General features: G+C 49.8%; 1 protein-coding gene across 4 annotated transcripts in view; it reads left to right on the top strand.

Annotated features, from left to right (window-relative positions):
• Window positions 1–17,953, top strand: part of LOC110507888 (protein virilizer homolog) — a 23,470-nt gene extending 5,517 nt beyond the window's left edge. For 2 of the 4 annotated variants that reach the window (XM_090189551.1, XM_090189563.1), the window contains exons 8-25: window positions 1,959–2,680; window positions 2,777–2,914; window positions 3,099–3,325; window positions 3,425–4,107; window positions 4,832–4,914; window positions 8,752–9,234; window positions 9,325–9,480; window positions 9,677–9,912; window positions 11,421–11,670; window positions 12,432–12,649; window positions 12,780–12,912; window positions 13,065–13,214; window positions 13,313–13,464; window positions 16,382–16,478; window positions 16,577–16,740; window positions 16,836–17,185; window positions 17,293–17,445; window positions 17,594–17,953. In XM_090189551.1, the coding sequence (XP_090045677.1) occupies window positions 1,959–2,680; window positions 2,777–2,914; window positions 3,099–3,325; window positions 3,425–4,107; window positions 4,832–4,914; window positions 8,752–9,234; window positions 9,325–9,480; window positions 9,677–9,912; window positions 11,421–11,670; window positions 12,432–12,649; window positions 12,780–12,912; window positions 13,065–13,214; window positions 13,313–13,464; window positions 16,382–16,478; window positions 16,577–16,740; window positions 16,836–17,185; window positions 17,293–17,445; window positions 17,594–17,766 (4,568 nt within the window). In that variant the 3' untranslated portion in view covers window positions 17,767–17,953. Of the gene's footprint in view, window positions 1–1,958; window positions 2,681–2,776; window positions 2,915–3,098; window positions 3,326–3,424; window positions 4,108–4,831; window positions 4,915–8,751; window positions 9,235–9,324; window positions 9,481–9,676; window positions 9,913–11,420; window positions 11,671–12,431; window positions 12,650–12,779; window positions 12,913–13,064; window positions 13,215–13,309; window positions 13,465–16,381; window positions 16,479–16,576; window positions 16,741–16,835; window positions 17,186–17,292; window positions 17,446–17,593 lie in introns of all 4 variants that reach the window. The other 2 variants (XM_036938610.2, XM_090189560.1) reach the window with 1 other exon arrangement.

Raw genomic sequence — 17,953 nt, 5'->3', positions numbered from 1 at the left:
TCAACCCTACACCCTGCTCAGACCCCTCAACCCTACACCCTGCTCAGACCCCTCAACCCTACACCCTGCTCAGACCCCTCAACCCTACACCCTGTTCAGACCCCTACACCCTACTCAGACCCCTCAACCCTACACCCTGCTCAGACCCCTACACCCTGCTCAGACCCCTCAACCCTACACCCGGCTCAGACCCCTACACCCTGCTCAGACCCCTCAACCCCTACACCCTGCTCAGACCCCTCAACCCTACACCCTGCTCAGACCCCTCAACCCTACACCCTGCTCAGACCCCTCAACCCTACACCCTGCTCAGACCCCTACACCCTACACCCTACTCAGACCCCTCAACCCTACACCCTGCTCAGACCCCTACACCCTGCTCAGACCCCTACACCCTGCTCAGACCCCTCAACCCTACACCCTGCTCAGACCCCTACACCCTACTCAGACCCCTCAACCCTACACCCTGCTCAGACCCCTACACCCTACTCAGACCCCTCAACCCTACACCCTACTCAGACCCCTCAACCCTACACCCTGCTCAGACCCCTACACCCTACTCAGACCCCTCAACCCTACACCCTGCTCAGACCCCTACACCCTACACCCTGCTCAGACCCCTACACCCTGCTCAGACCCCTACACCCTGCTCAGACCCCTACACCCTACACCCTTCTCAGACCCCTACACCCTGCTCAGACCCCTCCACCCTACACCCTGCTCAGACCCCTACACCCTGCTCAGACCCCTCAACCCTACACCCTGCTCAGACCCCTCAACCCTCAACCCTACTCAGACCCCTCCACCCTACACCCTGCTCAGACACCTCCACCCTACACCCTGCTCAGACCCCTACACCCTGCTCAGACCCCTCCACCCTACACCCTGCTCAGACCCCTCAACCCTACACCCTGCTCAGATCCCTCAACCCTACACCCTACTCAGACCCCTCAACCCTACACCCTGCTCAGACCCCTCAACCCTACACCCTGCTCAGACCCCTCAACCCTACACCCTGCTCAGACCCCTACACCCTGCTCAGACCCCTACACCCTGCTCAGACCCCTCCACCCTACACCCTGCTCAGACCCCTCCACCCTACACCCCGCTCAGACCCCTCCACCCTACACCCTGCTCAGACCCCTACACCCTGCTCAGACCCCTCCACCCTACACCCTGCTCAGACCCCTCAACCCTACACCCTGCTCAGACCCCTCCACCCTACACCCTGCTCAGACCCCTCAACCCTACACCCTACTCAGACCCCTCAACCCTACACCCTGCTCAGACCCCTCAACCCTACACCCTGATCAGACCCCTCAACCCTACACCCTGCTCAGACCCCTCCACCCTACACCCTGCTCAGACCCCTCCACCCTACACCCTGCTCAGACCCCTCCACCCTACACCCTGCTCAGACCCCTCCACCCTACACCCTGCTCAGACCCCTACACCCTGCTCAGACCCCTCCACCCTATACCCTGCTCAGACCCCTACACCCTGCTCAGACCCCTACACCCTGCTCAGACCCCTCCACCCTACACCCTGCTCAGACCCCTACACCCTGCTCAGACCCCTACACCCTGCTCAGACCCCTACACCCTGCTCAGACCCCTACACCCTGCTCAGACCCCTACACCCTGCTCAGACCCCTACACCCTGCTCAGACCCCTACACCATGCTCAGTGCTGTTATAACCAGCCTAACCAGCTGTAATCATAAGGCTTAGAGCCATGGCTGTTGCTGCTGTAGTATCAGATCCCCTTGCATGACAAACTAACTGTGCCTGTCTGCTGTGGTTCTCTAACATTCTTAACTCTTGGTTGAGTGAACTGTAATTAATGTTATTCATGTTTTAGCACTTTTGTGAGTGAGGCCTTTTCTTTTGCTGTTTTTGTTGTTTTACAATATTTCTTCCTCCCTCACCCTCCTTCTCTCACCCTCTCTCCTCTCTCCAGGTGATGATGGTTATGAGAAGATCAGTAGTGATGAGGATGACTTGGACAATGGGAGTTTTAAGCTGCCCAGTTTTGACATTGACTACACCCCTGAAGACCTGGCCTCTGTGCCCCCAGTCCAGTATGACCCCTACGAAAGAGAGCTACGCCCACTGCTCTACTTCACCCCTCCCTACAAGACCCGCTTCGACTCCCAGCTGGAGAGGGCTAGGGGGGCTGTGTGTGTTGGTCCAGAGGGGCCTGGAGGTGGAGAAGGGGCAGAGGCTGAGGTTGTTGCCCAGATGAGAGAGCTCCTGGCTGGGATAGCAGAGGACCGTGACTCCCGCTGGGTCACGGCCCTAGAGCAGGCATCAGGGCTGCTCGCTAGAGGGCTGGGCTTTCTGATTGGACAGGGGGAATGGGAGGGGCCTATTGGAGTTCTGGTCCAATGGGCTCTCCAGGGTCTTAGCATGGAGATAGCTCTGACCCAACCCATTGCTCTAAACCTCAGGCAGCTGAAAGCTGGAGCTAAGCTGGCTTCCTGCTTGGCCGAGTGCCCACAGGGCCTCACTGCGCTGCTGCACGAGGGAGCCCTGGAGCTCCTACTGGAGCTGCTCCAGGTGGACCATGTGTCGTCCACACTGAAGCTGTGTATCCTGAGGGCTCTGGATGCTCTGACCAGTGCCCCCGCTGGCGTGGAGGCCTTCCTACAGGAGGGGGAGATAGAGAGGAGTGGATACCAGGTGAGAGGGGCCATAGACATACGGTACACATGAAGACCTTATAATAGAGAGGCTGCGTGTGTTTCTAACTGAGGTTGTGTCCCCCCCTCTCCGCAGCGGCTGGTGCAGCTGTTCCTGGGGGAGGAAACCGTGCGGGTGGTAACCGCGGGCAACGCCATTCTGCAGAAAGGCCACGCCTATGAGGTTATGACTGACCTGCAGAGGACAGCGGTAGCCTGGAGCGAGCCTCTGCAGGTAAGCACACGCTGACTGGAGATCTGCATTTTAAGAACAGTTATTTGGGTCTGATCAAGTTTCCCATTTCATAACCAGTTCCCAGTTCAGTGTGGAACTCTGGGGTTTCTATGACTGAGGTTCTACTGTCCATATAATTACTACAGTATATCAGTATATAAGAATTATCAGTGTTATATTTCAGGATGAGGGGGAGGAGCCTGACATAGCCATGGAGGAGGAGACCTCATTAGGCCCCTCCCCTGTCAGCGAGGCTGAGCTGGATAGGTTGGCTGGGGTTCTAGAAGAGTTACATCACCTTTTAGAGACCGCCCCCCACACCATGGTCCAGCCCCCTGGAAAGGCCTTCCCTACAACCGCACGCATTACTGGTCCACAGGAGAGAGACGACCCCTACCCTACACTGTACAGGTTGGTACAACACAGAACACACACACACACACACACACACACACACACACACACACACACACAGTCATTTGTACTAATAACTCTCCCCCCACCCCACAGGTACATGCATGCATGTCACTTCCTGGAGAGCTCGGCGGTGGTGTTGTCAGCAGCAGTGGCGGCAGGGCATACAGGTGTCACTCACGCAGTCAGGGAAGTCCTGCACTTTCTGTCTCTCACCCAATCAGGACTGCTGTTCATGCTGGCCCATCCCACGCCTACCAACCTGCTGCTCCGCCTCCTAGCAACCGTCGCCGAGGTTGAGGGAGAGGAGCCTATGGTCACTGGGGGCGACGGCGGGTTCTCGAGCCCCGGATTGGGTGAAGAGGGTTTGGGGGTGTGGCTGATGCAGGCGCTGCATGCCCTCCAGAGTGTGTCTGAGCTGATGAGTCACGTGACTGCTGGTGGGGAGGGAGGGGTGGGGCTAGAGGAGGGGGACAGTGCGGAGGTACTGAGCATGCTCCATGCCCTCTACCTCATCACCTTCACACAGACTGGGAGGAGCGCTGTGGCCCACGTCTTCAGCCTGGAGAACAACCTCTCCTGTCTGGTTACGCTGCTGCAGCACCACAGCAAGGACGGACACGGGGAGGCCAAGGCCCGGAAGGCGGTGACCTATAACTATGCGTGTATGCTGGTGCTGATGGTGGTTCAGAACTCCAGTGATCTCCGTAACATGGAACAACACGCTGCTCCTCTACTCATCCTGGCCAAGGCTGATGACACCAACGCTAAACTACAGGGTGCGTAGCTCCTGACCCCTGACTATAACAACGCCAGGTTGGTATCCAACCTTAACCCCTAACCTCTGACCTATAACTCCAAACCAACCTTATCAACAATGGGTGAACTGGTAGTCCCTAAACCTTCATCTTAAAAATACTTCTACACCCAACTCTATCATTGTAATGACATAGCCCTACCCATCACCCCTTAGAAATGTGTTGAAGGCCTCCCAAGTGGCTCAGCGGTCTATGGCACTGCATCGACGGATTCGATCCCAGCCTGTATCACAGTCGGCCGTGACCGGGAGACCCATGAGGCGGCGCACAATTGGCCCAGCGTCGTCCGGGTTAGGGGAGGGTTTGGCCGGCTGGGATTTCCTCGTCCTATCACGCCCTAGCGACTCCTTGTGGCGGGCCGGGCACCTGCAAGCTGACTTTCGGTCGCCAGCTGGACAGTGTTTCCTCCGACATGTTGGTGCGGCTGGCTTCCGGGTTAAGCGAGCGGTGTTTCAAGAAGCAGTGTGGGTCGTGTTTCGGAGGACACATGGCTCTCAACATTCGCCTCTCCGAGTCCGCAGGGGAGTTGCAGTGATGGGACAAGACTGTTACTATCAATTGGATATTACGAAATTGGGGAGAAAAGTACCCCCCAAAAAACATGTGTTAAACTACTATTCAGAATTCCTTGCGAAGGTGAACTGCAACACTAAGTGATCCTCTCGGTGTTGGTGTTGTGTTCCAGAGCTGAGTCAGTGGCTGGAACCTCTGGACAAGGTGAAGTTGGAGATGGGCAGCATCCCCAGCCTCATAGACTACATCAAACAGGTGAGCCGTTACACTACATGTCCCCAAGGAGTGATAACCAGTTGTTGCTGTTTGTTTAATCCTTCATAATGATGACATGGCTGCAGGTTCGCACGCGCGCGGACACACACACACACACACACACACACACCGACTTTCTTTGATATGACTAGCTCACTAAACTCCACTCGAAGGTGAAGGAAGATTCTGATTAAATCCACCAACGAGTGAAGCAGAGAGCAGGCTTTGTGTAATTCAGCAACGACTACATCGATTCGCCCAAGGTCAATACTTAAAAAAAATTATAATTATGAAACGCTTAACGTGTTGTCCTCTGTAGTTACGTGCCTTTCTTTGTTAGCTGAAATCCATACTTTTTCAATAAACGTTATTCAAAAACATCCACCGACTGTTTCCTTTTGAGATTCAATTGACAAATGCTAATTTGCGCTGAGTTGCCATCTTAGAGCAACAGCAACTGGCAAACAGTCGGTGGTTGTATTTGATTAGCATCCATACTTGAAAAAGTATGGATTTCAGCTAACAAAGACAGGCACGCAACTAAAGGACAAACATAAGTACAAGGTAAGCGTTCCATAATCCATTTTATTCATATAGTCGAACCTAAATTCCACAATGCATGGTCTCTACACCACTCCTTTGGTGGATTTCAGCAGAGACGTCCTTCACCATGGAGTCAGCTAGTTTGATTTGAATTATTAGGATCTTCAATGGCGACAGCTGGTCTTAATGAGGTCTTACTGGGGTCCCACTGGGGTTCCGACTGGGGTCCCACTCGGGTCCAACAGGGGTTCCGACTGGGGTCTTATTGGGGTTCCGACTGAGGTCTTACTGGGGTTCCCACTCGGTTCCGACTGGGGTCCCACTGGGGTTCCGACTGGGGTCCCACTCGGGTCCAACAGGGGTTCCGACTGGGGTCTTATTGGGGTTCCGACTGAGGTCTTACTGGGGTTCCCACTCGGTTCCGACTGGGGTTTCTACTGGGGTTCCGACTGGGGTCTGACTGGGGTCTTACTGGGGTTCCGACTGAGGTCTTACTGGGGTTCCCACTCGGTTCCGACTGGGGTTTCTACTGGGGTTCCGACTGGGGTCTGACTGGGGTTCCGACTGGGGTCTGACTAGGGTCTTACTGGGGTCCCACTGGGGTTCCGACTGGGGTCTTACTGGGGTTCCGACTGGGGTCTTACTGGGGTTCCGACTGGGGTCTGACTAGGGTCTTACTGGGGTCCCACTGGGGTTCCGACTGGGGTACGACGCATAACAGAAAATACATTTGAGACAAAAGACTTGACAATTTAAAAACATTAACGTGTGTGTGTGTGCGCATCGATCGGTTATACATACATGTCAGTACATATGCACAACAAGTAGGTCACATGCGGGAGAGGCCTTGTGCCGTGAGGTGTTGGTTTATTTGTTCTTTTCAACCAGGTTTGAAGTTCATTTGTGCTGTATAAGATGGAAGGCAGTTATATGCAGTCATGGCTCTGTATAATACTGTACACTTCCTTGAATTTGTTTTGGACCTGGGAACTGTGAAAAGACCCCTTGTGGCATGTCTGGTGGGGCGTGTGATTGTGTGTGTGTGTGTCAGTCCTGTGTGTAAGTTGACTATGCAAACCATTTGGAATTTCCAACACAATGTTTCTTATAAAAACAAGAAGTGACGCAGTCAGTCTTTCCTCAACTCTTAGCCAAGAGAGACTGGCATGCATAGTGTTAATATTAGCCCTCTGGTTACAATGAAGAGCAAGACGTGCCGCTCTGTTCTGGGCCAGCTGGAGCTTAACTAGGTCTTTCTTTGCAGCACTTGACCATATGACTGGACAATAATCAAGATAAGATACAACTAGAGCCTGTGGAGTGTGGTGTCAAAAAAGCATCTTTCCAACCATTGAATCTATGTTTTGACCTTGACCGTTTACAATCTAAGGTAACACCAAGTAATTTAGTCTCCTCAACTTGTTCAACAGCCACACCATTCATTACCAGATTCAGCTGAGGTCTAGAACTTAGGGAATTATGTGTACCAAGTATAATTCTCTTAGTTTTAGAGATGTTTAGAACCAGTTTATTACTGGCCACCCACTCCAAAACAGACTGCAACTCTTTGTTAAGGGATTCAGTTACTTCATTAGCTGTGGTTGCTGATGCGTATACGGTTTAATCATCAGCATACATGGACACACATGCTTTGTGTAATGCCAGTGACAGGTCATTGGTAAAAAAAAAAAACAGTAGAGAGCTTAGAGAGCTGCCCTGCGGTACATGCAAATAGTTGTGACAGTGGCTGACTCAGATCTTGGAGAGAGAGAGAGAGAGAGAGAGCGCCCGCATCTTTGTAAAGTATTCAGACCCTTTGAATTTTTCCGCATTTTTTTAACGTTACAGCCTTATTCATCCTGTTTCCATTGATCATCCGTGATGTTTCTACAACTTGATTGGAGTCCACCTGTGGTAAATTCTATTGATTGAACATGATTTGGAAAGGCACACACCTGTCTATATAAGGTCCCACAGTTGACAGTGCATGTCAGAGCAAAAGCCAAGCCATGAGGTCGAAGGAATTATCCCTAGAGCTCCGAGACAAGACTGTGTCGAGGCACAGATCTGGGGAAGGGTACCAAAACATTTCTGTAGCATTGAAGGTCCCCAATAACACAGTGGCCTCCATCGTTCTTAAATGGAAGAAGTTTGTAACCACCAAGACTCTTCCTAGAGCTGGCCTCGCGGCAAAACTGAGCAATCGGGGAAGAAGGGCTTTGGGCAGGGAGGGGACCAAGGACCCGATGGTCACTCTGATAGAGCTCCAGAGTTCTTCTGTTGAGATGGGAGAACCTTCCAGAAGGACAACTATCTCTGCAGCACTCCACCAATCAGTTCTTTATGGTAGAGTGGCCAGACGGAATCCACTCCTCAGTAAAAGGCACATGACAGCCCGTTTGGAGTTTGCCAAAAGGCATCTCAGACCATGAGAAACAAGATTCTCTGCTCTAGATTGAACTCAGTGGCCTGAATGCCAAGCCTCAAGTCTGGAGGAAACCTGGCACCATCTCTACTGTGAAGCATGGTGGTGGCATCATCATGCTGTGGGGATGTTTTTCAGCATCTGAGACTGGGAGACTAGTCAGGATCGAGGGAAAGATGAACAGAGCAAAGTACAGCGAGATCCTTGATGAAAACCTGCTCCAGAGCACTCAGGACCTCAGACTGTGGAGAAGGTTCACCTTCCTACAGGACAACAACTCTAAGCACACAGCCAAGACAATGCAGGAGTGGCTTCGGGACAAGTCTCTGAATGTCCTTGAGTGGCCCAACCAGAGCCCGGACGTGAACTCAATCAAACATCTCTGGAGAGACTGAAAAATAGCTGTGCAGCGACGCTCCCAATTCAACCTGCAGAGCTTGAGAGGATCTGCAGAAAGAATGGGAGAAACTCCCCAAATACAGGTCTACCAAGCTTGTAGTGTCATACCCAAGAAGACCCAAGGCTGTAATCTCTGCAAAAGGTGCCTCAACAAAGTATTGAAAAAAGGGTCTGAATACTTATGTAAATGTGATATTTAATTTATTATTTTTGTAATATATATTTGCAACGTTTATATATTTTTTTAACTGTTTTTGCTTTGTCATTATGGGGTATTGTGCGTAGATTGAGGGTAAAAAAACAATTTAATCAATTTTAGAATAAGGCTGTAAAGTAACAAATGTGGAAAAAGTCAAGGGGTCTGAATACTTTCCGAATGCACTGTATGTGGCTGATGTAATGTGTATTATTGGTCATATTACTAACAGAAAAGCCATTCTGTCCTGTCTGTCTCGTGTGTGTCCCTGTAGAACGTCCAGAACGTGTTGACTCTAGAGGGAAGTGGACTGATCTCTGCTCTGAGGGTCCTCTGCCAGATCGCCTGTCCACCTCCTGCCGTAGAGGCTCAGCAGAGAGATCTGAAGTGGAGTCTAGCAGGGGTGCAGTTGTTTTCTGGGGAGGGCTTGGACACGTGTGTTTGTGTGCTCCAGAAGCTGTGTAGCGTGCTGCTGCCTGCCTGGCGTGTGCACGGACACATGGGACCCACCCCACAGCGCTGTATGATCCTTGGCGTGTGCGCTAACACGCTAAGGCTGCTGCGGACCATGCTAACAGAGCTGCTGCGCAGCGGGGCCTTCCAGTTCAGGGACACGCGTGTGGCGAGCACGTTGGTGACTCTACACATGGTCGTGTGTTCAGCCCCGTCCTCTGGACGTCTAGACTGGGAGGAGACCAAGGTTCAGGCCCTCATCGTAGATGTGCTGCTCACCTTCACACAGGGAGTCAGCGAACAGGTAGAGAGCTCTTTTCTGATTGACCTTTAACATAATGTTGTGTGTGTGTGTTGCGTGCGTGTAATAAATTGGGTATCATTTCCCCTGTAGATGACCCACACAGAGGAGACTCTGCTCAGTAACACATGGTCTCTGATGCTGAAGGAGGTGTTGGGCTCTCTACTGAAATCACCAGAGGGACTCTTCTCTGGCCTCACCCTGCTGTCTGAACTGCTGCCACTTCCCCTGCCCATGCAGAGCACGCAGGTACACACACACACACACACCTGCTGCTTCTCATGTTGGTACAGCCATCATCAGCAACAGTCTGGAGGTCGTCGGATTGACACTTAACAAACTAATCAATGCACGAGGATTGAAAGCTGTAGGACTTTCATGTTGGAAACATCTAAACCGAAGGGAAACAGATTTCTAGTTGTGTGTTGTGCCGGTCCCCCTCCAGGTGATCTCTGTCCAGGACGTGGCTGTAGCGTTGAACACCAGGAAGTTGTGGAGCATGCACCTGCGGGTGCAGTGGGGTGTGTTTGCGGATGCCCTCGGGTGTGTGTGTGGAACTAGCTGTCCTCCGCTGCTGGCCATGCTGCGACGTGTGTGTGTCCAGCTGGCTGACCTCTCCTCTCCCACCGCCACCCTCATCATGAAGACCCTGCTGGAATTCCTGCTGGGGGAACTACAGCCGTAAGACAGTCGCAAACACACCCTATGCACCTCTTGAACTAAGATGGCAAGCCAAATAAATCCCAAATTGGCTTTGGATATTATTTCACGTCCATATTAGAACCACCATGCTACCTTCTGATGTGTGTGTTTTTGATTTCGGTATGTGTGGTTGTGTTTATGATTTCGGTAGGTGTGGTTGTGTTTTTGATTTCGGTAGGTGTGGTTGTGTTTTTGATTTCGGTAGGTGTGGTTGTGTTTTTGGTATGTGTGGTTGTGTTTATGATTTCGGTATGTGTGGTTGTGTTTTTGATTTCGGTAGGTGTGGTTGTGTTTTTGGTATGTGTGGTTGTGTTTATGATTTCGGTATGTGTGGTTGTGTTTTTGATTTCGGTATGTGTGGTTGTGTTTTTGATTTCGGTATGTGTGGTTGTGTTTTTGGTATGTGTGGTTGTGTTTATGATTTCGGTATGTGTGGTTGTGTTTTTGGTATGTGTGGTTGTGTTTATGATTTCGGTATGTGTGGTTGTGTTTTTGATTTCGCTATGTGTGGTTGTGTTTTTGATTTCGGTAGGTGTGGTTGTGTTTTTGGTATGTGTGGTTGTGTTTATGATTTCGGTATGTGTGGTTGTGTTTATGATTTTGGTATGTGTGGTTGTGTTTGTGATTTCGGTAGGTGTGGTTGTGTTTTTGATTTTGGCATGTGTGGTTGTGTTTGTGATTTTGGTATGTGTGGTTGTGTTTGTGATTTCGGTAGGTGTGGTTGTGTTTTTGATTTTGGCATGTGTGGTTGTGTTTGTGATTTCGGTATGTGTGGTTGTGTTTGTGATTTCGGTAGGTGTGGTTGTGTTTTTGATTTCGGTAGGTGTGGTTGTGTTTTTGGTATGTGTGGTTGTGTTTATGATTTCGGTATGTGTGGTTGTGTTTTTGATTTCGGTAGGTGTGGTTGTGTTTTTGGTATGTGTGGTTGTGTTTATGATTTCGGTATGTGTGGTTGTGTTTTTGATTTCGGTATGTGTGGTTGTGTTTTTGATTTCGGTATGTGTGGTTGTGTTTTTGGTATGTGTGGTTGTGTTTATGATTTCGGTATGTGTGGTTGTGTTTTTGGTATGTGTGGTTGTGTTTATGATTTCGGTATGTGTGGTTGTGTTTTTGATTTCCCTATGTGTGGTTGTGTTTTTGATTTCGGTAGGTGTGGTTGTGTTTTTGGTATGTGTGGTTGTGTTTATGATTTCGGTATGTGTGGTTGTGTTTATGATTTTGGTATGTGTGGTTGTGTTTGTGATTTCGGTAGGTGTGGTTGTGTTTTTGATTTTGGCATGTGTGGTTGTGTTTGTGATTTTGGTATGTGTGGTTGTGTTTGTGATTTCGGTAGGTGTGGTTGTGTTTTTGATTTTGGCATGTGTGGTTGTGTTTGTGATTTCGGTATGTGTGGTTGTGTTTGTGATTTCGGTAGGTGTGGTTGTGTTTTTGATTTTGGCATGTGTGGTTGTGTTTGTGATTTCGGTATGTGTGGTTGTGTTTTTCAGTGTTGAGGGTAAGAGTCCCGGTTGGGGGCAGGTCCTGCGTCTCCTCTCTCTATTCGACACCCTGGTTTCCCAGAGAGCCTGTAAGATCGCAACGTTACACTTGCTCTCTGGCACCGCCCCTGGAGACGAGCCATTGGCTGATGTCTTCCCCCTGCTACTGTCCCTATTGGTTCCCGCTGCTGACCACGCCCTGCCACAACAGCACTGTGCAGAGCTGGTGGGAACTGTCCTGCAGTCACTGTGTGACCAGGTAACACACGAAGCACCTGGTATTGTATGAAGCTAATGCACTTCATCCACTAGCTGATAACAATGGAGAGGTATGGGGTGAATTGATGCGTATTATATTCATAAACATATAGGTCTTTGTGGATGCTCTTTAGTCTGAACTATGTGTCAGACTAGCATGGGGTCGTATATCAGGCTGAGCCAGGTAAGAGGGAGCGGTAGAGGGATAGAGAAAGGTGTTTAACCCCATCAGTCCCAAGACATTGATCTGACTTTCATTTATCTGCATGTCCAGCTGTTATATTTAGTCTCACAATGAAGTGTTTTACCATGTTCTTTTCAGGACAACCAGGGCTACAAGTAGAACACCTAACTATTTGACATAAACAGTTGCATTCATGAGTTTTATTGACAGAGCAAAAACCCGATAGAAATGTAGTTATAAGAATGCTCTAAGTACAGAAATGGTTTGCTCACTGGAAAATGAATATCTAACTAGTCAGTGACAACTGTTCAGAGTTTATAACAGCAACTATGTGAGCTTATCAGTGTTATAGACACTATGTCCTGGGATTGACTATGGTCTTCTATGTAGAAGAACCCCTTACCTTCTAACGACTCTTGTGTAGTTTATGAGCATCATAGAGATGAAACATGTTACGTGTTTGTATTCCTGACAGTCAGCCTTTGCCAAGCATCTCAAATCATTCTGACTCTACAGATGTTTTTGTAAACGGTGGGACTCATTGGGTTAACTCTGCTGTGTGTGTGTGTGTGTGTTAGGACATCTCTCTGGTGGTGCCCCACCCAGCCGAGGGGTGTGTGTCAGAGGCCGAGCAACTTGCCAATGCCCTGCCAGGACGGGAAATGATCTCATCAGTGTGCGACTCTCTGATGGAGGTTTTGGGGAACGGAGAGAGCAGTGCCGCTCTGCTCCTCACCTGTCTCAGAACACTCATGTTCCTCACAGAACATGACTATGGACTCTACCACCTCAAAGGGTACACACACACTCCTCACTGCCAGGAATTTAGATCAATGCAAGTGTAGCATGTGTATATAGACAATAGTAGTGGTTACAGCACTGAACCCTGTGGAACACCGAATTCAACTTTAGAGGTGTGTTTTTAGGGCTCTGAAGAAGCACAGTGCCAGTGTGTGTGCTCTGTTGAAGAGACAGGTGTTCTCCTTCAGGAAAGACTCGGCTGAACTCCTCTCTGCTCTGCTGGACTTCCTACGACAGATCCTCAACACTGACCCTCTGGTAAAACCCCAAACAAGTCCATTTCAACATGATCAACCATTATTAACATGATCAACCATTATCCAGTCAACCATTATCTGCCGATGTGAAGGCCGATCCGCCCGTATTACATTAATCATCGTCTCTGTCACTCTCTCTCTTCTCATACCCAGGGTTGCTGTGGGGAGGAGAGTGGAGGGGAAGAGTCCAGGCTGGTTCCGCCCCCAAGGTCTGTGGCTCTGACTGGCTCAGAGATGAAGGCTCTGCTTCAGTGGGAGGAGACTGACACACACCCTCTAAACACACTAGAGAAACACATCACGGTACACACACACACTTTATGCATAGTAATGATTATAAATGCAAGTACAGATCTCCGGTCGGAAGTAGTGGAAGTAACTGTTGTGTGTGTTTGTAGAAGCTGTGCAAGGAGGAGGATTCATTGGAGACCCTGTTGGAGAATGTGATTGGTCTACGACAGACGCTGGAGAGCACTATAGATGCATCTTCTCCCCCTGAGACGGAGCCCACTCTACCCAATCCTGACACGTTATTGGCCCAGTTCAACCACAGGTACCCCCCACTGACATTGTTGGTCCAATAGATACCGTTAAAGCTGCAATATGTAACTTTTTGTGCGAGCTGAACAAATTCACATAGAAATGTGAGTTATAGATCTGTCATTCTCACTGAACACACGTCTAGAAGCGGTAGGTCTGTTATAGGTGCACTATTTTTATGCTTCCAGTTCTTAAATTTCATTTTTGCATCTTTTACTTTCGGTTTTGCACACCAGCTTCAAACAGCAGAAACAGTCATGGAAGATATATTTCACTGAAGCAATAAGGCCCGAGGGGGTGTGGTATATGTCCAATATCAAATCAAAGTTTATTTATCATCTGCGCCGAATACAACAGGTGTAGAGTGAAATGCTTACTTACAGGCTCTAACCAATAGTACGAAAAAAAAGTGTGTGTGTGGATAAGTAAAGAAATAAAACAACAGTAAAAAGACATTTGAAAATAACAGCAGCAAGGCTATATACAGACACCGGTTAGTCAGGCTTATTGAGGTAGTATGTACATGTAGGTAAGTGACTATGCATATATGATGAACAGAGAGTAGCAGAAGCGTAAAAAGAGGGGTTGGCGGGTGGTGGGACACAATGCAGATAGCCCGGTTAGCCAATGTGCGGGAGCACTGGTTGGTCGGGCCAATTTAGGTGGTATGTACATGAATGTATAGTTAAAGTGACTATGCATATATGATAAACAGAGAGTAGCAGCAGTGTAAAAGAGGGGTTGTGGGGGGCACACAATGCAAATAGTCCGGGTAGCCATTTGATTAGCTGTTCAGGAGTCTTATGGCTTAGGGGTAAAAACTGTTGAGAAGCCTTTTTGTCCTAGACTTGGCACTCCAGTACGGCTTGCCATGCGGTAGTAGAGAGAACAGTCTATGACGGGGGTGGCTGGGGTCTTTGAACATTTTTGCAGCTGTAGAACCTTTTGAGGATCTCAGGTCGCATGCCAAATCTTTTTAGTTTCCTGAGGGGGAATAGGCTTTGTCGTGCCCTGTTCACGATTGTCTTGGTGTGTTTGGACCATTCTAGTTTGTTGTTGATGTGGACACCAAGGAACTTGAAGCTCCCAACCTGCTCCACTACAGTCCTCCTTTTCCTGTAGTCCACAATCGTCTCCTTAGTCTTGGTTACGTTGAGGGATAGGTTGTTATTCTGGCACCACCAGGCCAGGTCTCTGACCTCCTCCCTATAGGCTGTCTCGTCGTTGTCGGTGATCAGGCCTACCACTGTTGTGTCGTCTGCAAACTTAATGATGGTGCTGGAGTCATGCCTGACCATGCAGTCGTGGGTGAACAGGGAGTACAGGAGGGGACTGGGCACGCACCCCTGGGTAGCTCTAGTGTTGAGGATCAGCGTGGCAGATGTGTTGCTACCTACCCTCACCACCTGGGGGCGGCCTGTCAGGAAGTCCAGGATCCAGTTGTAGAGGGAGGTGTTTAGTCCTAGGTTCCTTAGCTTAGTGATGAGCCTTGAGGGTACTATGGTGTTGAACGCTGAGCTGTAGTCAATTAATAGAATTCTCACATAGGTGTTCCTTTTGTCCAGGTGGGAAAGGGCAGTGTGGGAGTGCAATAGAGATTGCATGATCTGTGGATCTGTTTGGGCGGTATGCAAATTGGAGTGGGTCTAGGATTTCTGGGATAATGGTGTTGATGTGAGCCATTACCAGCCTTTCAAAGCACTTCATGGCTACGGATGTGAGTGCTATGGGTCTGTAGTCATTTAGGCAGGTTGCCTTTGTGTTCCTGGGCACAGGGACTATGGTGGTCTGCTTGAAACATGTTGGTATTACAGACTCAATCAGGGACATGTTGAAAATGTCAGTGAAGACACCTGCCAGTTGGTCAGCACATGCCCGGAGCATACGTCCTGGTAATCCGTCTAGCCCCGCAGCCTTGTGTATGTTGACCTGTTTAAAGGTCTTACTCATGTCGGCTACGGAGAGCATGATCACACAGTCGTCCGGAACAGCTGATGCTCTCATGGTAGGCTCGTGTCACTGGGCAGCTCGCGGCTGTGCTTCCCTTTGTAGTCTGTAATAGTTTGCAAGCCCTGCCACATCTGACGAGCGTCGGAGCCGGTGTAGAATGATTCAATCTTAGCCCTGTATTGACGCTTTGCCTGTTTGATGGTTCGTCGCAGGGCATAGCGGTATTTCTTGTAAGCTTCCGGGTTAGAGTCCTTCACCTTGAAAGCAGCAGCTCTACCCTTTAGCTCAGTGCAAATGTTGCCTGTAATCCATGGCTTCTGGTTGGAGTATGTACGTACAGTCACTGTGGGGACGACATCCTCAATGCATTTATTGGTAAAGCCAGTGACTGATGTGGTGTATTCCTCAATGTCATCGGAAGAATCCCGGAACATGTTCCAGTCTGTGATGCAAAACAGTCCAGTAGTTTAGAACGGCTAAGGGCTGTTCTTACGCACGGCGCAACACGGACGCGGAGTGCCTGGACACAGCCCTTAGCCGTGCTATATTGGCCATATCACAAACCCCTGTGGTGCCTTATTGCTATTATAAACTGATTACCAACGTAATTAGAGCAGTGAAAATAAGTGTTTGTCATATTCTGATGTACTACCGCTGTCAGCCAATCAGCATTCAGGGCTCAAACCACCCAGTTTATAATGCGGTTTAGATCGTACAATCATTCTCTACACGATACTTGCCTGTTTTGTCACATAAACTGAAATTAGGCAAACTATTAGAATTTTAGTGACCAGGAAATGACAGAGCGATTTCTGCATAGTGCACCTTTAACAAAAGTGCAATTTTAATCAACAGTTTTTTTAAATTATGCGCCTGTATGAATTTGGCTTGTCTTGAATGACCCACTGACATGCTATGGACCCAGTTTTGACCCGAAGCTGTGTGGGTCCTGTTCTGACTGTCTGTGTTATCTCCTGCAGGACGGTGTTTGTGTTGTCAGAGGTGTTGGATGAGCAGCTGAAGGCTCTGTGGTTCTCCCCCTTCCACACTGACGACATGGAGGCTGAACTAGACATGGTGAGACACCTGTTGTGTGTGTGTGTGTGTGTGTGTGTGTGTGTGTGTGTGTGTGTGTGTGTGTGTGTGTGTGTGAGAGTAAACCTCTCTGTCTCTAGGTGAAGGTGGACCTGCTAGGCCTGGCCCAGGAGTGTTGTCCAGATTTGGACCTGAAATCAGAGCTGGAACGCTCCTTCCTGTCTGAGCCCTTGTCTCCCAGTCATACCAAAACTAACAAGGGCTTCAGGCTGGGCAAGCACAAACACGAGACCTTCATCACCAGGTACACACACTTTTATCACCTTCAGGTACATAATGTGATTGTATGTGACCCACATGTTAACAAAGATGCCTGTGTCGTCCTCTTCCTCCCTGCAGTGGTAAGTCAGACTACATCGAGCCAGCTAAGAGAGCCCACATGATGGCTGCTCCTCGCGGTCGAGGTAGGGGGGGCTTCGGGGGACAGCTCTGTCGCCCCCACGACATCTTTCGCCAGCGCAAACAGAACACTTCGCGCCCTCCCAGCATGCACGTGGATGACTTTGTGGCGGCGGAGTTTAAAGATGTTGGGACTCCCCTGGGCCTGTTGCCCCCCAAGCGACCCCCTAAGAGCTCCCCCAAACCCCCCACCAGAGGCCTGTTCACTGGGAACAGAGGCAGGGCTGCTTTCCACAGCCAGCAGACACGCTTTTTCACCCCACCGCAGCCTAAAGGAGTGCTGCTGTCTGGTATGTTGACACACACACACAAACAGATCGCTGTAAATTAACAAGTGGGTCTGTTGTCTTTTAAAGAAACTTTGACTAACATGTCTTCCCATCCCCCTCCCTTCTAGGTAACTATAATGCCCGCCGTGAGGGTGGGCGAGGTGGCACGTCGTGGAGTGGTCCGTTGCCACCGGTTACCCACAGAGGAACATACAGTGATGCCAGGGGCGGGCAGAGCAACTTCACACGCGGCCCCCTGCCCTCACGCCAGCAGCCTGCAGGTACACACATACTCGTATGCACACGTACATACTGTATAAACACACACACACACACATACATATTCAGAGAACAACATGAATACAAGATAATACTTTCATGCACAATTACTGATGGTCACCCTTGTTCTTCTCGCTCCCTCTCTTCCAGGAGCATATCGCCTGGCTCCGCGGGACCGCGCCCCTCGAGGTCGTGGGGGTACAGGCCTATCGTGGCTGAGTCAGGGAGGAGGAGGGGGGAGGGGGTCCCAGGGGGGGAAGTTTAGCGGTGGGGGAGGCAGCGGAGGAGGGAGGGGACGACACGTTCGCTCCTTCACCAGGTAAACAAACCTGGCCAATGACTGCAGCCCGTCACGGCTCTTAACGGACCAATCAGGAATAATGAGTTCATCATCTCCATGGAAACTTGTCCTCTGTGGGATTCTATTGATGATGATGTGTGGAATTTGTTGTATTATGTTTTAGTTCTTTTACATTGTTGTTCAGACTCAATAAAGTTCTGTGATTGAGA

The sequence above is a fragment of the Oncorhynchus mykiss genome, chromosome 2, assembly GCF_057628025.1.
Source record: "Oncorhynchus mykiss isolate SJ-2025 chromosome 2, ASM5762802v1, whole genome shotgun sequence".
NCBI lineage: Eukaryota > Metazoa > Chordata > Actinopteri > Salmoniformes > Salmonidae > Oncorhynchus > Oncorhynchus mykiss.
Note: the sequence above shows the minus strand (reverse complement) of the source record. Positions and strands in the feature narration are given on the sequence as shown.